The sequence below is a fragment of the Euprymna scolopes genome, chromosome 39 (assembly GCF_053919585.1).
Source record: "Euprymna scolopes isolate OS-2025 chromosome 39, ASM5391958v1, whole genome shotgun sequence".
Lineage (NCBI taxonomy): Eukaryota > Metazoa > Mollusca > Cephalopoda > Sepiida > Sepiolidae > Euprymna > Euprymna scolopes.
Genome location: NC_136520.1, coordinates 39,254,714 through 39,276,056, shown reverse-complemented (window position 1 = coordinate 39,276,056; position 21,343 = coordinate 39,254,714). Strand labels below are relative to the sequence as shown.

Here is a 21,343-nt window from a genome sequence, read left to right as displayed (position 1 = left end):
ATATATATATATATATATATATATATATATATATATATAATTAAAAAAATATATGTATATAAAAGGCAAATGTGGCACGCACATTTTTGTATGTCCAAAAAAGGTTTTTTCACCGGCTTCTCGGGGGGAGGGGGGATTTACTATGTCTTAGAACTGTTTATATACCCCCTGGATAATAATATGTATAATTTTGAACGCGCGTCACGTCTAGATTTATTTACATCGACTTTTTTTTACACAATTCTTGCTATTTCAGCCCCTTCTCGTGTTGATTTGGCTTTTTTGTATAAAAAGCAAAACTGATGTGCAACTAAGGTGCAATGCTCGACCTCCGGGCCGGAAGTGTCCAGAAAGCAATGAATGTTTGGTCAATGTCGGTGAAAACTGTCATATCAGATAATTGCTTTCATTCGGACACTCCCCTAATAAAGGGGGAGCTGGTTTTCCCCAACATGTTGGGGAAACAAAACCAGACAAAGTTGAGTAAAAAACAAACTCAAAAAAATATCCTGCAGTTAAAATAAAGTGTGGAATTTAATTTCCTTTGACCTAATTAAATTCGCCATGCACCTGCCACTTGTGTTTAAAACGTTAAATTGAAATTCGTTTTCAGTTACTTTCGTGGATGAGCCGTAATTTATCAAGTTTTTCGCCTCAATTTTCCGGGTTCGATCCTACCTACCTACCAAAACTGTTTTTTTTTTTAAATTTTACTTTTTCTTCTTTTTACATCATGTTCGCTGTTTTTTTATTTCGTTTTTCCGATTTTTTTTAAAGAAGTAACAGTTCTCGACGTTACCTGGTCTGATTAACGTACAGAGAATATTTTTTCTAAATTTTACATATTATACATCCGGGACAACACCAGTCAAGACAATACCAAAAAGTTTAAAAGCAGTTTAACAGTTCTCGACGTTACCTGGTCTGATTAACGTACAGAGAATATTTTTTCTAAATTTTAGATATTATACATCCGGGACAACACCAGTCAAGACAATACCAACTTTGTGAGTTTTTCAGTAACATTGGACTGAACATGTAAATAAACACAGATTAATGATGCTGGACTTAACAGAGCTGAAAAAAAGAAAATAACAAAATACCAAGGCCTTATGGACAATATGAAAGGAAACTAGAATCTGAAGATCTCCATCATTCCAGCAATTATAAGAGTAACCAGACTTATGAAAAAGAATATAAAAAAAACTACCTCTCGAATATACCCGGTGAACCTAGTGCAAGAGAAATACAAACTATTGCACTCAAAAGAATGTTTAGAATATTAAAAAAGATTTTTTTTTTTTTCTAAATTTTAGATATTATTCATCTTGGTTAATGACGATCAAGAAAATATTAACTTTTGCGAGTCTTTGTTTAGAAGTTTTGGATTTTTAGCTGGACATATAAACCTATAGACAACTACTCTTTATATAAAATTTTTTCTAGATTTATATGTATCACATTTTTTCCTTCTTTTGTCATTTAAAAAATTGAAAGCAGATTAACATAATTGAATTAGTCAAAGACGCAAAACCAGATACTAACAATTCATTATCATGGTTCAACATTGTCTCTTCATGCCAAAGGTTTGGAGAGTTTGGTGGAAAATCCTGTGATGGATGCTGCTGCTGATGATGAGGATGAAGGTGCGGATGTGGTGGTAATGGAGGTGGTTTATTTGAATGCGATGGTCGCGATTGATGGTGATGCTGTGGTGGATGCTGATCAGGTTTCCTTGGTAACTCATCTCTCCTGTAATAATGTTCAGGCTCGAGTTGTTGGCTATGATGACTACTTGAAGACTGATGGCTACCTTCAGAGAAGACAGGTGGGTAACCCTGAAGGAGAAACAACAATAATAAAACATTATTGCAACAGGAATACTGGCATGGAATAAACTTTGCATTTCTGAAAACAGAAATCTAAATAAATGCAAAAAACAAATATTACAAACAGTATTAGCCATAGAAATAACATAGCACATGCAACCATTTATCTTCTTTGGTGAAAGGGTATCGAGTCGACAAATTTACTCATAGCTAATAAGGAATTATTGGTTCATACCTTTTTCAATGATATTAGTGTTGAAGTAAATGTGGCATATCCAATTCCATAGTATGTGATCGTATCTATTACACCAACTATTTCACAAGAAACACTCGTCTAGCTGAAAACACTATCAATAATTCCCCACCCACTCTTTATCTGTGCCTAAACCTAAACGTAGATTCCATGAACAAAGCTTCTTTCTTAGAACTGCACGCCTGTGAAACTGTCTTCCGTTTGCCTGCTTTCCAGCTGACTACAATATGGTTGTCTTCAAGTCCAATGTAAACAAGTTCTTAATGAGCCGTTCCACTTAAGTTAACAAATTTACCGAATTTCCATTACTAATGATTACTATACTGTACACTCTTAACCCTTATCCTCAAGTGGTCTCCAGGCCTTGATAAGTGGTTATGCCTATGTAAAAAAAAAAAAAAAAAAAGCACTCGAACTTAAATGTGTCTGTTATTTTTAATTTAATTTAATTTAATATGTGAACAATTTATCGCATCACCTACAAAAAAATATGGTTTATTAAATTAATTTAAAAAATTTTCCGGTTTTAAACGGAATTGCTTTTTATCCTAACTCAATTTCTAAACTAGTCTAAGGGAGATAACTTTGTAAAAGCCTGAAGTCTAATTCGAATGGATAATTTTTTAAATTTTATTTTACTATATTCTTCTATATGTACTATATAACACATGGTTATATTTTCCTTCAACTGTCTTATTTAATATGGGTCAAGTGTAAATTTCTTTTAAATAGTCTGAAGAAACCTATCTTATATATATTTTAATTATATTTTTTGAAATTTTATTCTAAAAAAAAAAAAAAAAAAAAAAAAAAAAAAAAATAATCCATCCAAATTAAAATTAACTCTAAATGTAAAACTAAAAATTTTAAATCAAAATTACAATTAAAAATTTAAATGTATTATTTGGGAAATGCTTATCCAGAAGCTTAAGAAAAACGGTATACTATACTCATAGAAACCTTAAAATTATGGTCCTCTATTTTTTTTTTTTTTAAGCTATTCAATATAATAAAATAAAAACATTTTTTTTTAATTTCAAATCAGTTTTTTTTTTTTCTCGGCCCAGTTTATAAGGAGTGCTCTCCTGTGTATACAACTTTTCAGGCATTCGTTCCTTACATTTAAACAGCTTTTCATGGATCATGAATTAACCATAGAATATGGTACTTCTAAGCATTGCAAAGAAAGCATTGTTTCAATTCTGGAAAGTATGAGGGTTTGTGCTCAATTTTCCTCCATTTAATGGTAAAAAGTGCTCCCTTTTCTTTAAGCTCCCACACGCGGATTGCTAAGGCTGTTATAATCATTGTTTTCACTCTAAAAAAGCTCCTATGTGAATAAAATCTTTGTTTAAACGAACCTTGTATCATTCCAATGCATATTTAAGGCACATTTGTAGATTGGGCAGTAATCGTAGCTTCATATATAAGGGATTCAGCTTACAATTGCCTTCTAATGGGCACTCATTTTTGAACCCGTTTACTATCTTTTTTAGTTCTCTAGAGATGGACCTAATCGATGGTGTTGTCTAGTAACTTTCAGTGTTCCTATTAAAAATTTTATGTAGTCTGTGCTTTTGTAGGACATGTTTATTCAGAGGCCTAACCCTAAAACCTCCCTACTCCAGTTTTAGCATTAAGTGAGAACAGGATTAAGAACAAAATTATATTTCTTTTATTTTCTTGTTCATTATGAGTCGGAATTTTGTGTTCTCACTAAATCCACTTTTATGGAGTGCTTCATTGTAATATGGCACTGCCTGTTCAAACACCTTGGCATTCAAAGAAAGGCTTGATATTCTTTTGTTTCTATATTTTTGAGCACTGAGTGGATGGCATGCACCTTTATGTATTTGAGTTTCTCATTTGGTTTATGGAAGGGTTTATATATATATATTTTTTTGCAAGATCTAGTATTGCATCTAAGAAATCTACTTCATATAAATTAGTCGTTATTGTTATCTTAAAACGTAGCTCCTTGAAAAACTTAACTAAATCTTTCCTAAGTCTGTCTAATGTGCATGCATTATAGTTCCGTGATCGGCATAATCTCTCATCTCTATGCAATGGCCTAAGAATTTGTTTTTCAGAGTGTCTAGTAAAAAAAGTCCAACAAGATCACAGAACAGACGTACGCACTGTCTTATCCCCCCCCCCCTCCATCGCAACATCAAATGGGTCTTCAGGATTTGATTTTTTAACCCATGTTTTAGCTTCAAAAAACAGGAGGGTCTTCCTTGCTGGCATAATCGTCTCTTATCCTTTTATATGTCGATGTGAAATGTAATGCTTTTTCCAAAATTAATGAAGGTGTAAAAATCCACAATGTCCAGTTGGGTGAATCTGTATCTGTGCAGTTTAGCTAGTAAATCTATCATCAGAAAATTAAAAGATATAAAAAGAAAATCAAACCTTAATTAGTGGACAAATACAAACTCGGTCCTGGACTGGTTTCAAAAGCATAACCAAACCACACAGATGCAGATTCACCCAACTGGGCAAAGTTAAATAAAAATAAAATAATTATTATCCATTTGAATTAGGCTTCAGGCGTTTACAAAGTTATCTCCCTTAGACTAGTTTAAAAATTGAGTTAGGATAAAAAAAAATTCCATTTAAAACAGGAAATAATTTGAAATTAATGAATTGAGTAAACCATATTTTTTCATAGATGATACGATAAATAGTTCACAAATATTAGAATTATAAATAACAGAAGCATTTAAGTATATGCAAGTTCTCCCCCCCCCCTTTAGTGACCAAAATATTAAACATAATTATTTAAAATTTAATCATTTGAAATTTAAGGTTGTTTCAAAAAATGAGATTTGCATAAGATCTTGTAATGTATGTATGTTTCCACCTCCGGTTATAAACAGAAGAGTATTGGCTGAAGAAAGCTTGATATGGGAACCTAAAACGGTTCCCTATTATCAGATGTGAAACTGATGGTACCGATGACTTATCTCATCTAAATTTTCCGAAAATAAGAAAATAAAATATTATATATATATATATACACACACACACAGGGTGGCCACAAAGTCACGCACCAATGAACTTTGAATTTGAATAAATGTTACTACTAAAACTTTTTTCTCTTTTTTAATTAACATTGGTGCGTGACTTTGAGGTCACCCTGTATAATGTTTTTATGTGTGCGTATATGTATATATATATATATATATATATATATATATGATGATTGCAACGTCTTGTCAGACGAGTGCCACTCTCTCAGACATTTAAAATTCATAAGCCCAAATGTCTGAGGGAGTATCTATACAAATATGATGTTACAGAGTCTTAGCTTTGTACGACAGCTAAGTCTCTCTCTCGGTTCAAAACGTTGAGATCCAGCAACAAGCAAGAGCAAGATAGCCAGCAACAAATTAAACTGCAGACCAGCTTAATGCGGGTACTGGTCTTCCGCTTTATGGTTTTTTCTCCTAGAAAGGTTGCCTTCTCCTAGAAAGGTTGCCTTCACCACGGCTTACGGGAGCCCTCTCTACCCCAATACACATATACACACACACAAATATACACGGTGCTAGTTGGCTGTTGACCCAGAAAAAGAGTTCATTTGCCAGGTCATGTCATATGCTACTGGTACCATATAACCCAGTACTACCTGCCTCATGGTCGGGTCACCGGCGACTAAACTGGTTCCCCCACCAGACTTGTTTGGTGAGGAGGGCGGCTAGTCTCCCTGAAGGATTATATATATATATATATATATATATATATATATATATATATATATATATATATATATACATACACTTTTATTATAGATAAAATAGCTATCCATAGACATGTTTCACCGTATCTACAACTCATCAGCACGGCTTACTATATTGAGGTCGATCCCGCAGTCACAGACTGTGGTCGGGTGAGTTACTGCTATGCTATGATGTCTTAGCTGAAATAACCTGCTATTTTCATCACCTTAAAATTTTGCCCAGCTTTTTTTCTTTTTTTTTTTCTGGCGATAATACTATTTTGATAGGAGTTCCCCCCCCCCACCCTCAGAGTTTTTTTTTAGGAATATATATATATATATATATATTGGAAGCAAGTCGTTATCAAGACACGTTTGATTAAATATGACAGGGTTTTCTTTGTTCTTTATTTTTCTGTTGATTTTCTCAATCTGCTGATTATTTTTTCTCATTTCAGTTGTGTATTAGGTTACACTGTGATTTTTTGTCAACCATTTTCCTTGCTCACAATAAAAAACTCAAGTCAAGTAAGAAAATATATTAACCACTAACACAAAAATTAAATATTGAAATATGGAAAAATTGCTTGAAGCAATATTAATTTTAAAAATATAGCCCAACAAAATAGCTTTTAACATCGGTACTAACATTAAATATATTTCACAATTAATATACGTTTCATAACTAAAAAATATATATTGACTCATTGTTTAAAAAAAAATAAAAATAAAAAAAATAAAAATTCCCACTCTCTTCTGTACCTTTTCCTCCCTATCAGAAGATTTTAATCAAAATAACTAAATAAAATTCAACCAATGAATAAAAACTAAAATAAAATAAATGACAAAAATAAATAAAATTCAACCAATGAATAAAAAATAAAATAAAATAAATGACAAAAAAAAAAAAAAAAAATTCTATAACAGCAATAACAAAATTGCTCCTGATGACGACCAAGGATCAAAAGTGCTTAAGGGAAATGGCTGACAAAAGATTACTCGGCAACCTAATACACAACGTACCAACTGAAACGAGAAAAAATGCTCAGCACATCAAGAAAATCAATAGAAAAATAAATAAAGAAAGAAAACTGTCATGTTTAATCAAACGTGCCTTGATATATATATACACTATACATACTATATATATATATACATATATACACACACTACGTATACACTTTAAACATATATATATACATATATACACACACTACGTATACACTTTAAACATATATATATATATATACTACGTATACACTTTAAACATATATATATACTATGTATATACTTTAAACATATATATATATATACTATGTATATACTTTAAATATATATATATATACTATGTATATACTTTAAATATATATATATATACTATGTATATACTTTAAATATATATATATATATATTATATATATACTATGTATATACTTTAAATATATATATATATATATATATACTATGTATATACTTTAAATATATATATATATATATATATACTATGTATATACTTTAAATATATATATATATATATATATATACTATGTATATACTTTAAATATATATATATATATATATATATATATATACTATGTATATACTTTAAATATATATATACTATGTATATACTTTAAATATATATATACTATGTATATACTTTAAATATATATATACTATGTACATACTTTAAATATATATATATATACTATGTATATACTTTAAATATATATATATATATACTATGTACATACTTTATATATATATATATATATATACTATGTATATACTTTATATATATATATATATACTATGTATATACTTTAAATATATATATATATATATATACTATGTATATACTTTAAATATATATATATATATATACTATGTATATACTTTAAATATATATATATATATATATACTATGTATATACTTTAAATATATATATATATATATATATATACTATGTATATACTTTAAATATATATATATATATATATATATATATATACTATGTATATACTTTAAATATATATATATATATATATATATATATATATATATACTATGTATATACTTTAAATATATATATATATATATATATATATATATATATATACTATGTATATACTTTAAATATATATATATATATATATATATACTATGTATATACTTTAAATATATATATATATATATATATATATATATATACTATGTATATACTTTAAATATATATATATATATATATATATATATACTATGTATATACTTTAAATATATATATATATATATATATATATATACTATGTATATACTTTAAATATATATATATATATATATATATACTATGTATATACTTTAAATATATATATATATATATATATACTATGTATATACTTTAAATATATATATATATATATATATATATATACTATGTATATACTTTAAATATATATATATATATATACTATGTATATACTTTAAATATATATATATATATATATATACTATGTATATACTTTAAATATATATATATATATATATATATATATATACTATGTATATACTTTAAATATATATATATATATATATATATATATATATATATATATATATATATATACACTATGTATATACTTTAAATATATATATATACTATGTATATACTTTAAATATATATATACTAGCGGGGGTACCCGGCGTTGCCCGAGTGTTTGTTTCCGGGGGGGGGGGTTAAAAAATGTTATGGTAGGTAAGTAGGAAGGATCAAACCCGGAGTCATGAGTAAAAGTAGGAAAATAAAGTGTGAAAAAAACCAAAAAAAAACCATCTGCAACGTTAACAGTTTGGCCACCAAGAAAAGTCCATTCCAGTTGTTTAGGAAAAAAAAAAAACCGACTACGGTAGGTCAGCGCGAACATGTAAATATAATGTGAATTGTCCAGCACGCTAACCACTACGCCACAGAGCACTGCAGCTTAGTTTAATGATTTTAAATAACTTCACATGAAAGAACTACGAAGCCAAACCGGTGTTCTCTTCTCAACTGTTCCTTGTGAACGATCCCCAAACGGTGTTAAGTGGTGGCAGGGGGAGGAGGAATTTATTAGAGAGAAAATATTTTGCCACTTCCATTGATCTTAACCGATTTTGGCCGTGACTTCTCAGCAGAAAAAGTATAGAAATCTAAGATTATCGAGAAATTTGAGAAATAATAAGCCTATAACACACCTCAGATATTGTTCTGCCGTTTGTGCATATTATATTTGCATGAAATATCTTGATTTTTAATCCTATTAAGGCCAAAATCCAACGGGAAAAAATGAGTTCATTTTATTTATATAGAGATTATACATACTATATATATACATTTTATATATATACTATATATATATATATATATAATAAAATGAACTCATTTTTACTCTTGTTAGTTTGACGTTAATAGGATTAAAAATCAGGAGTTTCATGCAGATGTGATATGCACAAAGTGTGGCACATTTTCTGAGGTGTGCTATAGGCCTATTACCTCTAAACTTGCTCGATAATCGTCCATTCCTATATTTGTTCTGGTGAGAGTCCACTGTGAAAATCGGTTAGATTTAATGGAAGTTGTAAAATCTTTTCTCTCTATTAAATTCCTCTTTTTCCCGCTCCCCATTTACACTACTGCTTGATCGTTCATGAGGAACTTTTACGGACGCCTACCGTTTACATGTTTATTAGTTTCTTACAAAAACTGAACTGCTTCCTATTGGGGATAATGCACCACTCTTATACATTGTTCACATTTATACACTAGGAAAGATGAATACATTACTTACACATTTTTACACTAATACAAACAAATTACAAACAGATTCTTTTCATTTTATTTTTATTTATTTATTTTTTTGGAAACATATTACATCATTTCCGTTATAATTCGTTTCATTATATTTTTCTGTTTACATTTTTCCTTTCTTACTGGAATGTTTTATATCGTTATTTTTATACATTTATTTCAGTTTCATTTGATTTTGTTCAGTTCGACTTTTCTTTTTTCTGTTTACGTTTTTACAAACTTTCTGGTAAGTTTGACATCGTTATTTTCTTTTTGGCGGGGTGGGGTATTTCTGCTCGTACAGTTAGAAATTACTTTTCTGGTCAAAATAATTATACCATCGTGATTATCGCATTTCGTAATCTAAAATATCAAATTTACACCTAAAACAGGCTTACTTTTACGTTCACATTTTTACATTAAGACAAATATATTGCTTACTTTTACCTTGTACACTAAGAACTATACATATAGACACACAGATTCTTTCCATTTTTTTTTTTTACCACCATAGATTAAATCATTTCTGTTTTATTTCGTTTCGTTCCCTCAGATTTTTCTTTTTTCTGTTTACATTTTTCCGAGCGTTATGGAAAGTTTGACATTGTTATTTTCTTTTCTTTTTTTTGGGGGGGGGGCACACTTTCCAAGTTTAACATTGGTATTTTTGTTTTTGTTTTTCTTGGGGGGGGGGTACACACAGTTAAACATTTATTTTCCGGTCAAAATAATTATACCATCTTGATTATCGCATTTAAGAAATGTCAAATATCAAATTTTCACGAACATCAATTTGGAACAAATCAAACTATGACTGATTTCATATATTTACCGATGAAGATCATAATTACTCGATTTCTAAATGTAAGCAATGAATACGAAATGTGAATGGATTTGCTGACTTTCTTCTGTTAATATAAGGAGGCTGTGCTGAAATAAAAACATTCGACAACATTGTCATTTACAATGCTACTCTTAATATTTCCAGGGGAACTTTTTTAAAATCAAAGGTCATTATCACATACATGGTAACTACTTAATGCTCAAAATAGCAACTATTTAATGCTCGAAATACCAAATACTACATAGCCATTAAAAATTCCTCTCTACTAATATTAACAAATATATACAAAATCCAATTAGATTTTCTCATTGTTTATACGATCCCGAGCAACGCCGGGTAGCCGGCCCTGCTAGTATTATACTAAATATATATACTATCAGACTGTCCAGCATTGCCTGGAGAATCTACTTTCATTTTAGCCTCCTCCCTACATGACATCATAACATATATATATGTTATGTTATTGTGAACAAACAGACAAACAAACAGGAATATGGATTTATTATAATAGATATATATTACTAATTGTTCTTTCTGGACCAAAAGAAAGTTTAGATCCTTAATCATGCTAGCAGCTGAAAGGAACGAGTTTATCACAATAATACCATACCTTCCTGATGTAAACAATATTCACATTAATGTAACAGTTAATTTTGTGTTGAGATAAAATACTGAACTTGTAAAAGAAAATTGTTATTTTTTTTTTTTTTTTTTTTTTACAAAGGCATCACCACATTATCAAGGCCCAGAGGCCACTCAAGGATAAGGGTTAAAGAGTGTACAGTAGAAATTGGTCAATATAGTAATCATTAGTAATGAAAATTTGGTAAATTTGATAACTTATATGGAACGGCTCATCAAGAACTTATTTACTTTAGACTTGAAGACAACCATATTGTAGTCAGCCGGAAAGCAGGAAAACGGAAGACAATTCCACAGGCGTGCAGTTCTAAGAAAGAAGCTTTGTTCATGGAATCTACGTTTAGGTTTAGGCACAGATAAAGAGTGGGGGAAATTATTGATAGTGTTTACAGCTAGACGAGTGTTTCTTGTGAAAGTTTGGCGAGGGGGGACCATAGATTGAAGCTCAGTTGAACACTTTCCATGAAAATAACGATACATCAGAGACAAACTCGCAACATCTCTTCTGTGAGATAGAGGTTGCAAGGAGGAGAAAAGGACATCTCCTACGAGGCTACGAAGTCTATTTTGAACTCTATCAAGGCAGGACAAGTCCTTTCTAGCAGCTCCTGCCCAGATGTGGCAACAGTATTCCATCCTTGGACGTACCTGGCTCTTATATAGATAGAGAATAGCATCAGCAGTGAGATATCTACCGGATCGATAGAAAGATCCCACCATTTTTCCAGCGGCCTTGGCAACAGATTTGATATACGTGTTCCATTTAAGATCAGGAGTAATGGTCAAGCCCAGAAGCTTGTCAAAACTTGAGGCCTCCTGAAGACGAGAGCCATTCATTTCAATTGATGACAAATGTAGATTAGAATGTTGATGATGTAAAGAGAGAAGCTTGGTTTTAGATGCATTAAAAGTAACCAGCCACTCCTTTCCCCATTGTACTACGTGCTCAAGATCAGAGGAGAGAGAATTGGAGAGAACTTGGTCGTTTACTGTCTTAGATGTGGTACCATAAATGGTAGTGACATCAGCATAAATGTCTACAAATGATGTAAGGATATGATTTGGAAGATCATTAATGTAGATCAGGAAAAGAGTTGGGCCCAGGATGGACCCCTGAGGGACACCGGCATTAATACTGTGAGCTTCTGATTTTTGCCCCTCAACTACTACTCTTATGAACCTATCAGAAAGAAATGATTTAATAATTGAGAAGACTTTTCCAGCTATACCATAGCTAGCGATCTTATGAAGTAAACCTTTATGCCATACCCTATCAAAGGCTTTAGATATGTCAAGAGCAATTGCCCTAGAAAGATTGCCACCGTCGAGAGATTTGCTAATCCTATGCGATATAACTGTAAGGACATCTGCTGTAGATCTAGCAGAACGGAAACCATATTGAGTGTCACTAAGGTTATTTTTGTTGAGATGGTTGATTACTTTTGTATTTAACACAGATTCTAGCAACTTACTCATGACGCACAGGAAACTTATTGGCCTGTACTGAGAGGGGGATGAGCGATCACCTGAATTCTTAAATACAGGGCATACTGATGAGATTTTCCAGGGAGATGGGAAACTATTCTCCTTAAGACAATGTTTAAACAGTTTTGTAAGTATGGGCGCTAATTCAGGTTGAAGTTTTTTGAGTACTATAATCGGAATACCATCAGGGCCAGTTGCTTTACTGGAATCAAGGTTTTTGATTAGCTTCGCAACATCACGTACAGATATATGTATATCACATAGCGTGTTTTCTGATACAGGAGGAAATATTGGGGGTTGGCGGTCTTGGTCGCAAAGGGTAGAATTAGCTGCAAAGTTCTTGACAAAGAGTTTGGCTTTGTCTGATGCTGACGAGATTACCTCAGGTCCATTGATAATAGTTGGGATGGAGCACACGCTTCTGTTCAGGATTCTGTTTGCTATTTGCCAAAACTGGTGGGAACCAAGCCGCTGCTCAGCTACTTTGGACTTAACAGATTGAGCATACAACTCTCTTGCGTTCCTTATTACTTTCTTACAATGGTTGCTGGCAGTCCTGAAAACGGCTTTAGTTTCCATACATCTATTACGTTTGAAGCAGTGGAAAAAGTGATTTCTGTGCGCAATGGCAGCAGCACATTCTGGAGAGAACCATGGCTTGCTGTTAGGTTTTTGCTGAAACTTTTTAGAGGGTATGAAATGGTCAATACCTACAATTAACCATTCAGTCAGGTCTAATACTATAGAGGACACATCCTTTTTAAACATGGAATGCAGAGGTAGATCAGATATAAATGTACGGAAGCTATTCCAGTCAGCCTTCTTGGGTTTGAACCAGAAAAAAAAAATCAATTTGCAAAGTCAATTTAATTAAAATAAAAAATAAGATAAAATTATAAATTAGTCTATTTCTTCTGCTCACTATACATCCATTTCAACACACCTCTCTTTCTCCCGCTATGGATTAATTAAGAGTGTTTACTTCTGTTTTCTCACTGTCTCTCCTTATCAATATAGAAAGAGATGAGGAACATTAACGGAAGCGTTGAGAAACACAAACAGATGTGAGGTACAGTAATGAACAGTGTATAAAATAAAAGCTAGGGTCAAACAACCGTGGGAGAGTGTAAATGTGATAGATAAAACGGTTCTTGTCCAGAAGTTTCCATATATTAAAGAACAAAAGAAATTATTTAATTAATTGGAATGTGTGAGATGAGTATCAGTTATTTATAATAAATAAATGAATAAATATCACTCACCTCAATAAACATTCCAAATAATTAAATGATATATATACCATTCGATAAAGACTCGACAATGAAGATCAGATATAGACGTTGATTTATAAGACCAAAAAATCCAACATTGATTACCCTTCGGGCCCGTGACGCAGTGGATAGAGACATTGAATCTCTACGGTTCCACAGGCTTTGTTGGTCAAAAGACGTGGTGAGACAAAAAACAACTATGGATGGCAGCAATTGCTGAGAATGCAATTAGGAGATTCGGGGCTCCTATCCTGTCGCAGTTACAACCTGACGAAGGCCAGAGGAATAGTTGGGTGAAATGTCGTGAAACAACAACTAAAAGATGAGAATAATAATATCATATTCCAAAATTCATGTAAATCGATCAAGTAGTTTTATTTTTATAAAAATCATTTTTAAGCGTGAGTTTGAATTAGTGTGTCATCTACCCCCCTTTTTTTTTTTTGATCGTTTTCAAAGTGGCAATCAAGACAGTTGCTCTACTGTTACTCATGAAATTTGATTTTCTTATTAAAAAATAAAACTACTTGATCAACGTATATGAGATTTGGAATATGATATTTTTATTTTTTCACATCATATGAAGTTTTCTTTATTTTTACTTTTTAATATAGAGGGAATTCTGGACAAAAAACAGAAAACAAGAAGTGGGTCAGTGAGAGTTAATTGCAAATTACACTTATTTAGAATGGAAGTTTTTCAAATATAACTCAATTCCCAAATCAGGGAATATCTTAACATGTGTTTTATGTCATTAAAATATTAAAAAAAAAAAAAACCTTCACAGAAACAAACTTTAATTAACTCAGATTTAGTATAATGGGTAAAAGTCAAACTTACATCATCTTGTTCGTAGGAATCTTCTTCAATAAGAACGGTTTCTTGTTCGGGTGGATTGACCGTTAAAGAGCGTATTCCTTGGTTTTGGTAACTTTTGGCCAAAGAATACTTAGAATCCGTGCTTGAATTACTATTCTTTCGATCTGGAACAGGTGAAGAATTTTTAGAACCAATAGTAACTGTACTATCATCAAAACTCGAATGTACAGCCCGATTGTATGAATCATTGTTCAGACCGTGCCCACCGCGTAACCTTTCAATATGAGGCATAACTGGTTTCGTCCGTTCATTATTTGGAACCATGATAGTATCGGAACTGTTTCCGTTCTCGTCTAAATTTGCATTCTCTGTATTTTTGGGAACGTTTGTTCTTGTTTGGTTATTGAAAAATTTATTATGTACCACAGTGTCGTTATTTTGTTTTGTCTCAATGGAGTCCGTTTCATCTGAGAAGCTGCTGTTATGATTGCTTGTGTTGACCGATCCGGAATTTGCAGAAAGCATAGGAGAGGATGAATATTCCCGGTGTCTGGCAATAACCAAACGGATGTGGCTATTGATAATGTCAATGTTACGCATTGCTTGCCGTAGCGTCTCCATTGCCTCCTGATTGGTCAAACCCAGTAGAGAATCTCCATTAATCTCAATCAGTTGGTCATTCACCCTCAGTCGACCATCCTAAATGAATAGAGAAACGCATATTAGACATTATTTATATCATTTAATAAAAAAAAAAATTAAGAACCCCTAAATCAAATTACAAAAACCTAAATCAAATAAAAGCATTTAAATTAAAAAAAAAAAAAAAAAAAAGGGCAATTTTATTTACAGAAGTGAGAAGTTCGAGCAGGTATTTTTTTTTTTCCTTTTAGAACTTAAAAGTTTAAATGAAATCCCAACTTCCTAATCAAGTTGCTTCAGTGGTAGTATACCCTTTTGGGGGTGAATTAAGTAAATGTGTGAGTGTGTGTCTATATATATATATATATATATATATATATATATATATATATATATTATGGAAGTCATTTAAAAAAAAAAAAAATTTCTAAAATAACTTTGAATTTTTTCAAACAATCAGATGTTTCATTTATTTATTGCAGACGATTATCCTCATTTTTTAATTGTTTCACGTTTCGCCCAACTCTGGCCTTTGTCAGGTGGTAACCGTGACAGGATAGGAACTCCGAATCACCTAACTACATCCTCAGCAATTACTGCCTTCCATAGTTGTTTGTTGTCTCACCATGTTTTCGCCAACTAAACCTCTAGCCGGCTTTGAGTAAGATTGAAACCGTTATCTTCAGACAATGCTTACCTGGAACCGAATAGTTAGCTGAAACGTCGTGAAACAATAACTAAAAAAGATGAGGATAATAGTCCGCAATAAATAAAAAAATAAATAAATAATGCTTATCTCAATAAGCATTCCAATTAATTAAATTATATATACAATAAGATGGGTTTTTTTTTTCTAAAAGCAAGTTTGGTATCAGATTTTTTTTAAAGAGCTGGAATTCATAATAAGATGTTTTATTTTTTTTTTTTTAAACCAACACCCAAGTTAAATTTTTTTCAGTAGACTCTTCATCTGAGATGATAACAAAAAGGATGGGGGGCGGGGGAGAAAAGTAAATCATTAAAAATTATTGCTTAGTCACTTGTAAAAACAGATTACTGTCTCTAAACTTTATTAATGTCAAAAAACGTTTGCAAATTTGTTTGGCTGTTTATGGCATTTCAAGCTTGGTGAAACTTTCATCTAAATTAGCTGTGTTGGATATCTTATCAGAATGACCTAGTGTAGGCAATATGCTCGAAATTGTGTATCTATATTGGGTTGCATAGGCAAGATATGCCAAAACGATGAAGCATTTTTGAAGATGCACGAGTGCCCACAAATGTTATTTAAACAATCTAATTCTTGATTTTAGAAAAAGCAAAGTTTTGTCTCGTGAACTCTATTTTTCTTCAATTCTTACTCATTAAAAATAAATAGAAAAAAGATTCTTGGTCTTTGGGCGGGGATCAAAGTGCAGTATCATTTAAATAAACGACTTTTTATAAAATTTTTTGTTTACAAATTTATTTTATTGCTTATATATATAAGTAAACGCACACACACACACAATATGATTTAAGTAAGACAACCCCCGGTGTACTTGAGGTATTGTGGTGAATGAGAACGTTAACTAGAATCAAGTATAAACTAGCAAAGGTACAGGGACAAAGATGGCCATAAACATCCCCTTCCCAATTTTTGAGTGGCCTTGTGCCTAATTTTTCATTTATTTCTGTTTTGGTTTTGGAGTGAATAAAAAATATATAACTCAAAGTGTAGTATCTGTTCTTATGATGCACTTCACTTTTTTGGTCTGGGTTGGTGGATAAAAAATCCTTCATGACTGATACATTTTTTATTTTTATTACAAACCTTTTGTTTAGGGAGCTGGTTTCTCCCACATTAAAAACCGACCTTGTGTCTAACTCTGCCCTCATGGACAGGCAAGTAAACAAAAATTCTTACTCATTATACACAATTAATAGAGATATCCTACATTTATTTAAAATAATGTTTAATTGCTATCAACATATAAAAGGAATATTGTCACTGTATGTATGTGTGAGTTTATTCCCTATCGACTCTGAAATGGTTGGGTCGATTTTTATGAAATTGCATACAAACATATTTATGTATCTGGCAGTGTTCTTAAATAAATTTTGTATCAGAATGACTTTGATAAGTATCGATAATCAAAAAAAAATCTAGTGAAAGCAACAGGTGATTTTGACTAAAGTTGACAACTTATACAGTCTAACATAAGTGCATTTGAGAAGTTTTATTATCACACAAGCAGAAAGGCCCGGCATATAAATCAACAGGTTCTTTGATATGACAAGCGTGCTTCAAAAAAGAATGTTCCTGTTTAGAACACAATAGATCCATGATAGTTGATTTTTGCATTTTAAACTTTAATAACAGCTGTTATATATAAAAATAATTTTATAAAACAGTAAGTTCTCTACAGTGCAATGTAGACTTCAATATATCATAAACTAAGTCACTATAGGGAGGCATGTGAAGCCACTTCCCAGTGCACTTATGATGGGTCCCAAACTAGAACAGGCAAGCAATGGATTTGGTTATAAAACGGGCAATTTCACAGATTTTGATAACAAAATTATGCGAGTTTGAAAGATTCGTTGATCGCCATTCAATCCTGGACAACATCAGTTCTCTCTGCCAGTAACATATACGAAAGGAATATAAAATACTTTTCTGAAGACTTATTAAAATCAAAATGGTAGGTCTACAAAGTGACTAAATTAATAAGCTCTCAGCATCACTGTAATTAAGAAAAGTTTTTTTCAAAAAGACCAGCAATATACACAATCATAGTAAAAAATTTTCCTTTCTTTATATTTGTACATAAAACAAAATGAAATTACTGCAACAAATCCGCTCCTCCTAGGGCAACCCAATCAGCTCAGACTCTCCTCCTAGGGCAACCCAATCAGCTCAGACTCTCCTCCTAAGGCAACTAATCAGCTTAGACTCTTCCAAAACCAAGATCTGTAGAATTAGCTCTGACTAATTTTTTTTTTTTTTTTTTTTTTTTTAACAGTGATCACCACTTATCAAGGCCCAGAAGCCACTCAGGGATAAGGGTTATTGCAAGTACATTAAGTTAGTGAGGAGATTTGCTGAAGTGTTTACTTAAGGGGGCGGTTCATTAGGAATTTGTTAACATTGGACTTGAAGACATCCAAGTTGTAGTCCGGAGGGAAGCAGGCAGACGGAACAGAGTTCCACAGGCGTGCAGTTCTAAGAAAGAAGCTTTGTTCATGGAATCCGCGTTTTGATTTAGGCACAGATATAGAGTGGGGGAAATTTTTCACAGTGGATTCAGCTAGACTAATTCTACAGAGCTTGTTAATAGTCAACAATTTTTGTAGGAGTTGGCTATTTTCTGCAGCCTACACTTGACAAAAAAAATAAGTTATCAAAACTTACTGAATTAAAACGGTCTTGACAAAAAAAAAAAAGTTTCAAAATGTATGAAATAAAAAAATGGTTTTACCTTTGATGCTGCACCACCATTAATAATCGCTTTAACAAAAATGCCCAAATCCCTGTTTGTTCCCATCTCCGATGGATTGGTATTACCTTTGACACTGACCCCTAACCCTGCCGAACTTGTCTCATTCAGAGCAATGTCAAAAGTAAAATATTCTTGATTTGAGGATTCTGGGGTCGGCGAAGTTTCACCTTGATCTACCAAGATGGCTGGAGATGTTGAGGATGGGCGTGAAGAAGAAGCTGACCTTTTTTCAAGCTAAAAATCAAACAGATTTACAAACAATTTAAAAATTTACATAAGATGTCGATAAAAGAGTTATAGTTATATTAATATACAAGTAACTTTTTCTCTCACATTTAAGAGGTTTGGTTGTTTTATTTCATGGCATATCAACCCTTTATAGGTTACTTAATGCTGAATCCAGTAATATTAAAGGTTTTGTGCTTTAAATTCCATTTGGTTTTAACAGGAAAGAATAGTTGCTAAGGGATCAAAATGTAAAAGAACTTGGCAGGTTCAAGTTAATTAATGTGTATCCTCTATACATGCGCAAATATATATTTATATGTTTTAACTGCATTAATTTGTAAAGTTTTGAGATGCATCTGTCTTTAGATCATATTGTAGTGAATACCATTGGAGAGCTAAATGTTTTGGCTTTGATTCTAGCTGATGGCACCCAAATCAAACCTTTTTTTTTAACTTGTGAAATCACTACTACATATTGGGTACAATATAATAATCAATGGAGTATTATCTCTATAATAATAAATAATCACTACTATATACTGAGCCCAATATAATAATAGAGAATTGGCCCTATAATAATAAATAAGAAATCTGCTTTTATTAGTATTATTTAGATTCATCGGACTAGTGTTCTCATCTTGAGTGTGATTTTCGCAATGTTTCAGTCGACGTAACCTCCGACCTTCTTCAGGTGTATCTTGTCAAACTCAGGAATGTTTCTGTCTCTTTACAATTGGGCAATGCTGGGTGGTCTGCTAGTTTTATATGATTTAAGAAATTATTTCTTCAAATATAAATTTATTTAATTTTGAAATAAAAAAAAAAAACGAAAAAAAAAGGTATCTTACATTTTCGCGTGTAGGTTTTGTTGGAGGTTCCTCACCACTTTGTCGAGATACAAGCAAATTTACGATGGATCCTGCCTTTATGTTACGAAGAATCGTTACAGCCTCTCCCTGCATTTTACCATGCATCTCAATATCATTTACCTGCAAATAAAGATTTAAAAACTGAAAAATGGAATTTTAAAATCTGAAAATTAGGAAATTTTTAAAAAGATTCTTTGAAAAAATACTGTTAATGATCATTTAGAATTATGTATGTGCTCTCTGCTTATTTCAGCATTGTTTCTAGTCGTCCTGAACTTAAGTATACTTGCAACTGGAATTAACACAGTGTTGACTCAGGAGAGGTGTGGTTAGAGATTTGCAACTCTTGCCACAATAATTTCATTCACAGACACCCTTCAGTGGGTATCCAGAGTCTGAAAAGATTGAATGAAGCCGTTAATTAAAAAAATACAATTACAAAATATCATATTCCAAAAATTACGTAAATCGATCAAATCACGCCCACTCTTTATCGGTGCCTAAACCTAAACGTAGATTCCATGAACAAAGCTTCTTTCTTAGAACTGCACGCCTGTGGAATTGTCTTCCGTTTTCCTGCTTTCCGGCTGACTACAATATGGTTGTGTTCAAGTCTAACGTAAATAAGTTATTGATGAGCTGTTCCATATATGTTATCAAATTCACCAAATTTTCATTACTAATGATTACTATATTGTCCAATTTCTACTGTACACTTTTTAACCCTTATCCTTGAGTGGCCTCTTGGCCTTGATAATGTGGTGATGCCTATGTAAAAAAAAAAAAAAAAAAAAAAAATCATTTTTTTTTTTTAACAATTTTAAGAGTAAATTGTATTTAATACAAGGCCGACTTTAACCTCAATAGATCATATTGAGTTGTCTCCTCTTTATAAATAAAAGCCGTCAAAAATTATTGCAAAAAAAAAAAAAAAAAAAAAAAAAAAAAAATCGTAAAATTTGATTTTCTTAATTAAAAAAAAAAATACTTGATCAATTTGCATGATCTTTGGAATATGAGATCTTCATTCTGTTACAGATATGTACACCATAAAGATTTTTTTCTGTATTTTTGTTTCTTTTACCAAGTTGAATTCTAAATACGAACTATACTTTTCTCTTTCATTTCTATGAACGTTTTTGACATCCAGCTTCTATTTGGAATGTCTATGCTCTTCCACCTCATCTCATTTTATCATAGGAATGTGTTCCTTCACCTATGAAGGTCTCTAGCTCTTTGTTTCACTTTAGACCGCTTTTATTGCATTTTTATATTCTTGGCTTTGCACAACATGATTGAGTTTTGCAAAGGAAAAGGGGAAAAAATAGCATCAATATCGGGTGCATTTAAGGCAGGACAACCTGATCTAGAAGCACCACACACACACACATATATATTAGTATGGGGACGATTAATCGGAATCAGGAATCAAAA

The 21,343-nt window shown here is 31.5% G+C and overlaps 1 protein-coding gene across 9 annotated transcripts in view; it reads right to left on the bottom strand.

Moving 5' to 3' along the window:
• LOC145263764 (partitioning defective 3 homolog) overlaps positions 1-21,343 on the bottom strand; it is a 522,695-nt gene that overhangs the window by 40,589 nt on the left and 460,763 nt on the right. For all 9 annotated transcript variants that reach the window (XM_080120803.1, XM_080120802.1, XM_080120805.1 and 6 more), the window contains 4 exons: positions 19,889-20,029; positions 18,792-19,046; positions 14,710-15,387; positions 1,546-1,838 (listed from right to left, as the gene is read on the bottom strand). In XM_080120803.1, the coding sequence (XP_079976929.1) occupies positions 1,546-1,838; positions 14,710-15,387; positions 18,792-19,046; positions 19,889-20,029 (1,367 nt within the window). The remainder of the gene's footprint in view (positions 1-1,545; positions 1,839-14,709; positions 15,388-18,791; positions 19,047-19,888; positions 20,030-21,343) is intronic.